General features: G+C 53.6%; 1 protein-coding gene across 1 annotated transcript; it reads left to right on the top strand.

The window, feature by feature from the left end:
* The first annotated feature begins 2,798 nt into the window (after positions 1-2,798).
* Positions 2,799-5,384, top strand: LOC103630429 (uncharacterized). Its single transcript, NM_001301514.1, has 5 exons — positions 2,799-3,239; positions 3,355-3,717; positions 3,827-4,157; positions 4,283-4,390; positions 4,485-5,384. The coding sequence occupies exons 1-5, from the start codon at positions 3,036-3,038 to the stop codon at positions 4,565-4,567; spliced, it is 1,089 nt and encodes a 362-aa protein (NP_001288443.1). The 5' UTR covers positions 2,799-3,035; the 3' UTR covers positions 4,568-5,384.
* Positions 5,385-5,925: the final 541 nt, after the last annotated feature.

The raw sequence follows: 5,925 nt of genomic DNA, 5'->3' as shown, positions 1-5,925 counted from the left end.
AGATCAGGCATGAAAAGGGCGCATGGAATTGATCTTCACCCGACGATGCTATCTGCCGCAGAAATTAATATTCTTTCAAACGATCTGGGAACGAGCGAAGGGTTTTTATGGGCCTCGTTGGACGTCAGGTCAATCCGATCTGAGAAGCCTTCCAACGACAAAGGATTTTTAGGGGGTTATTTAGGAAACAATAATATCTTGTTGGGGTTTATGTGTTAAAATATAAACTACCCTACGTCATGAATCCAAGGCTCAGGGATTGTCGCTTGCACGCTTGCAAACAGGAGTTGCTTGCATCACAGTAGTTGCCAGTAGTTAGAGTAACGGTTGCCCTTCCGAGGGAGTCGTTAGACTCCTAAATATTGGTCCGACGAGGAGGCACCACACTGGTAAGATGTGCCTCAGGAGCTCTCTAGGCGACTTGTATAATGTGTTAACCCATGGTGTGAAAAATGGTTCAATTATCGTCGAACCATGCACGAGGATCGGATCAAGCACGCACATAGTTGTTGGACGCTAACAACTACAATCAAACAAAAAATACATGTGTATTATGCAAGGGCGTCACACGGTGGCTTTCATCTAAAAGTGAGGTGGTGGACCACCCGACATCGCGCTAATTTGTGACCAAGGGTTTTAATGACTACTCCCTCCGTTTCTTTTTATTTGTCGCTGGATAGTTCAATTTTGTACTATCCAGCGACATATAAAACGAAACGGAGGGAGTACTTAACACTTGGAACTATAAAATAAAAAGTGTTGGCCATGCGAGAGAAGAGAGAATTGAGAACGCCTTGACGATGTGTTGCCTAAGTAAGGTGTTTACCTTTGGACTTATATGTACATGTGATCAATAGAAGACGCATATGATTGTGTGTCATAGCGTTATCCAACGTGTTGTGTTTAGAGATTGTATCAAGTGGCACTAGTTGGTCGAGTTCGAAGCATACAATGCTTATTGCTCTTGGAGGTTGTGGCTAAGCCCGTGGAAAGTTATATGTCACTCTTAATAAGGTTCTGCGAAAAATACCATGTTTACATAATAAAAAATGCGAAGAACAACACTAGTAGAGCGAAGTTTGTAAAACAAGTAATCCGACCGATACAAGAGTTGTTATAGCTCATGTATGAACTCTTTACGTACATGAGTGTGAATTACGTCTCACAGTTTGGAAAAGCTGACTTGCTAAACCAATGTTTTATTAAGCTACTATTTAAATTATTATTCAGTTCACTTCCGAAAATTTACCGATCTTTTTGGCTTAGTAAATCTATGACAGACGCTCATACACTACTCTACGGTACATTTTGGTCAGAGATAATTGTGGTTCGTAGACCTCGGACTCGAGTAGGCTACCGCATATCATGCGCGACTGCAACAATGATGGCCCTACTACTGTACCACTACTCCAAAAGTCCAGAGGAACTGTTTTGTCATGTCAGCACGCCTGGCAGGCCCATGTAAATTGGCCTATAGTACAGCTCGGATTTATAGAGAAAAAACCCGAAATAGAAATTCGGGCGTGTACACAGCGCTCTGGAATTCAAATTTCTGCGCGCTGTGTGGCCTACTGAACGCAGGACAAAAAAAATAAAAATCAGATACCGTGACGCGCCGTCGCAGGCGCGGCGCGCTTGAGAGTTGAGACCGAAAATTTTTTAAAAAAACCGGGCCTACTTGTCCGGCTGCACGCCTCACCAAGCGGTGCGCGCTCCTCGGGCCGGTGAGCAGCGACACCGCTTCGTCGGCGCAGCAGTCGAGCCGTCGGGCTCAGCAGCCAGGCAGTCGCCAGTTAACCGGTGGGCCCCTGTTTAACCCGCCTCCGTTCGCTGTAGAGACTTGTGGCTGCAGTCGAAACGGGCAGGGGTGGGTTTTTCGACGTGAGCTGTACCGTACTACTACCCGGTAGCACCTCAATCACCTCCCGTCACACGCCCCTGTTCCACTCCGTACCCCTCCCTGTCTTTAAAGCGCTCACGCCTTTAACGCCGTGCAAAAATTAAACGTAAACGCCACCCAAAGCCACGAAAAACTCGCAAACGGACACGGCTGGACGCAAAACTCTCGTGACCGTGTGACACACCCAACGTTAGCTCTCGAGTCTCGACAACACGCGGTGACACTGCCTTCTCTGCGTCACCAACTGGCATCGTATTTTGTTCATACGGCCATCCGTAGTTTTCCCTCTGGCAAAAATAATGTCAAGGGATACAGAGCCAGCCACACAGTGTTGCACGACCAGAAACGGGAGTCGTTCCCCCCTCCTAAAAATTAGTTCAACCACCATTTGAAACCGCAACCAGAAGATACTGAAAATTCGCCAAACCATTTGACGAATGGCGGAGTGGGCAGCGTGGCATTGGCATGACGCAACATGTACTACTGCACAGGAAAAGAATCCTAAAACACACATAATGGACGCCAATCGTATATCCGTACTCTCCTCCAACTTCTGCACAGTACTCTCCCACCCGCCGTCCGGCCTTGCGTGTCGCGGTGGGGAAAAAAAAATACGCGCAATAAACTAGCGCAGTGAACACCGGGGGGACTGGACTGGAGAGAGGCATTTGGGAGGGCGATACGGGAGCTACGGCGCGTCTCGGTGGCCCCACGCCTTCGAGTTGCACCGGCGCAAAATGGCTCGAAAAGAAAATGATTTTCCGGATGGCTGCTGTTTTCTCTCTCCTCGGCGTCCTCTTTTTTTATAAGAGTAGAAGAGTCCCAGGCGTCGGCCTCGGCCGGTTTTTAATACCCCCTCGTCGCCCGTCGACATTCCGTTCGCCTTCCTCGCCCCCATCTCTTTCTCGCCGTGCCACTCCCACCTCTTTTCGCTGATAAGCACGCCGCTACTCCCCACTCCATCCATCCATCCATCCACCCGCCGCTTTTCTCTCTGCTTTGGAGAGGGAGCCGCACGCAGTGGTTGTTGTTGCTGCTGCTGCCGCTGGTCCGCCAGGGTTCCGGGCGCTGTGCTCATTCCACCGGTCGGCGGTGGGCTTTTCAGGCTTCTTCGACGGTGTCGAGAGTGGAGGAAATGTCGACCACGGAGTGCGCGGACCTCGGGGAGGAGTTCTGGCTGCCGGAGGACTTTTTGGACGACGACTTCTTCTCCGAGGAGGAGAAGGCGGCCGTGGCGGCCCGGAGCGAGAGCGACGAGGAGGACAGCCTGGCGGGGCTCTCGCGCCGCCTCGCGGGCCTCCTCGGCGACGGGGGAGAGCGTAAGGCTCCCGCGGCCAAGGTTGTTTTTCATCTGCCTGCCTGCGTGATGCGCGGTTGCTTCTTTCTGGTTGTATGTAGTTAGTGGCGCGTGCGTGCGTGCCGGAGTTTCTGATGGTGCGTTTCTTGTGCGGCAGGCGGAGGTGACGGTTGGGTCGCCGCAGTCGACGCTGTGCGGGCTGCCCAAGTCGGGGCAGGAGAGCCCCAGCGGCGGGGCGTCCAAGGGCACCTCGCCGCCGTCATCGCCCCTGGACCAGAGGCCCGCCGACCCGTGGGATCTGCTCTACGAGGCGGCCGGACAGGTTGCGCGCATGCGCGCCGCCAACAGCGTGCCGGTGCCGGCCGCCAACGGTTTCCACGGCCGGAGCGGGTTCGCGCCGCCGCCACGCAAGCCCTCGCCACCGCCAATCGCACCTCCCTCCACCAAAGTCCCTGCCGGTGGGCACTACTACGACCCGTTCGCGCGCTTGGTCTCGCAGCGCCAGATGCAGGCTGCTCAGGTGCGTGCGTGTCCTCTCGCTAAGATTCTCCGGTTGTTTCGTTCCCTTCGTTCTGTTCCTGTTGCCCTGACGCTTCCTTCTCTGTCCGCTTCCCCCCGTTGCTTTGCAGTTCCATCTCCTGAAGCAACAGCAACTGCTCAAGCTACAGAGGGAGCGCCACCAGCTTGCCGCTGCCGCGGCGTGGAGCGCGCGCCAGGGCGCATGCGCCAAGCCCGTCGGCTGCGTTCGCGGCGACGCGCTGCTTGGTCTGAACCCGGCGGCGTGCCTCCCGCCTCAGAAGCCGCAGCACCACCACCACCCCCACCATGCGCCGGCGGCTCCGGCCTCTGGCATGCGTGCCGTGTTCCTCACCCCGTCCGGCCCCAAGCGCGAGCGTAACGGCACTGGCGTGTTTCTTCCCAGGCCGGCTGGCGCCCCGGCAGAGCCGAAGAAAAAGACAGGTGCGTCGGTGGTGGAGTATCATCTTCCCTGTCCGCTTCGTGCTCACTTCCACTGGATACCTCGCTGCTGTTCTTTGCTTGAACATGCAACTCATCACTACGTGCTCTCCCTCCGCTTCGTGCAGGGTGTTCGACGGTTCTTGTCCCTGCTCGCGTCGTCCAGGCTCTCAATCTCAACCTCGACGACCTCGGCGCGCAGCCTCGTTACCCAGGCGGCTTTGTTCTTGATCACGGTAACCAACTCTTCGCTCGCCTTCGTTCTGTTCTAAGCGTACCCTGTGTGCCGGAAATGAAATAGCTGCTAATGTTTACCATCTTCCGCTGCAGAGGCCTTGATTAGTAGGAGCAACGCCATGCTTGCGAGCCAGAAGCGCCGGGCTGCCTCGCAGGCACTGTGCCACAGTTCTTGAGTGATGTCGCCGCCGACTGGAGCAGACGAAGGGAACCACCACCACCAAGATTCCGGCGACAGCCAGCCAGCCTTCGCGTGGTCGTCGCTCCAGCTACATTCCTAATAATTAAAAAAATAGTTCCGAGTACCTTTTGTTAGGTAGTGTGTTAGCAGCAGAGTTAGGAAGACAGTAGTAGCGTTAGCATCAGTGGTAGGTCTGTTCATTTTGGATCCGGTGATATATTGGTTCTTTGGAGATGGAGGAGAAGCTTAGAAATCCAGTTTGGTGGTTCGGGGGAACAGTAATAATAAGGGGTTCGAGAGAGAGAGAGAGAGAGGTGTTAGCTGATGCAAGAATGTTGAGATTTGAAAAAAAAATGTTGGATTAGGGATTTATCGCTCATGGAGATGATAGGAAAACAACCTGTCGTTTCCCCATCCATCCACGAGTGGCTTTTGCTTGCTTTGGTGGGCTACCAGCAGACGCAGCAAGAGCCTCTCTCTCTCTCTCTCGTCCCTCTGTTTGCAAACCTTTTCTTACTTGCAAAAGAAGCTTGCCGTGGGCTCCATGAATAAGGGCGTTTGCTTTGTTGTCCTAAGTATTTATCAAAGGAATTGTTTGTGTTTCGTCTGTACCAGTGCTTGCTAGTAGTAACAGTGTCCCCCTGTTTCGCTACTAGTAATGGTGTTTATTAGTTAAGTAGCTAGTTGCTTAGCACAGCTGCTGGTTGCAGGTTTCCAGTGTCGACAGCAGCGATATAAATTTATATATATCTTGTGTATGCCTCTCATGGCTTTGTGGTACAATAATATATGGAATTTCACTACTACTGAACAAGCAAAGCCTTAACCAATTCTGTGTACATCCTTCTGTTCTCCGTTGGTTTGTGATTACGCATGTGAGGTGAGCAGAGCAGCGGTAGTTTGTCCGGGGGTGCCTAACCGCCGCAGAATCTGGCGCGCGGTGGGTCACCTTCAAGGGATCTGCATCTCCTGCCATTCCTCTCGCCGGATCCCTGAGAACGACGCCTCTGGTTGGGTGAGCGGGGCTGGTCCAGCGCGGGTTTGGCTGGAGCCTTGGAGGGAGAGAACGAACATAACGGGGCTCCGGACGTTGGACCCCATCCGACGGTGGAGAGCAGCGCGGAGCAGAGGTCTCTCTCTCGGCTGTTTCAGGCCTGCTCGTTCGTACGCATTCGGGTGTCGGCCGAGTCGGTGCCAGTGTCTGCTCTGCTGTCGCAGGCGCAGGGTGGTGGCCCGGTCAAACCGTCAAAGCGGTCGCTTATTTCCTTGGCCTTTTTTTTTTTCCCGTTTCCTCGCTTGTTGCGCCGTCTTTTGTTTGGAGTTTCTACCGTGCGTCCCACATCCATCGGTCGC

The sequence above is a fragment of the Zea mays genome, chromosome 6 (assembly GCF_902167145.1).
Source record: "Zea mays cultivar B73 chromosome 6, Zm-B73-REFERENCE-NAM-5.0, whole genome shotgun sequence".
Lineage (NCBI taxonomy): Eukaryota > Viridiplantae > Streptophyta > Magnoliopsida > Poales > Poaceae > Zea > Zea mays.
This window is presented reverse-complemented; position numbering and strand designations above follow the sequence as displayed.

Excerpts from the sequence above, each read along its gene's own strand:
- LOC103630429 (NM_001301514.1), top strand. The coding sequence starts at position 3,036 with ATGTCGACCACGGAGTGCGCGGACCTCGGGGAGGAGTTCTGGCTGCCG. Across the intron at positions 3,718-3,826 it reads GCCAGATGCAGGCTGCTCAG|TTCCATCTCCTGAAGCAACA; the intron begins GTGCGTGCGTGT and ends GTTGCTTTGCAG. Across the intron at positions 4,391-4,484 it reads CGGCTTTGTTCTTGATCACG|AGGCCTTGATTAGTAGGAGC; the intron begins GTAACCAACTCT and ends CTTCCGCTGCAG.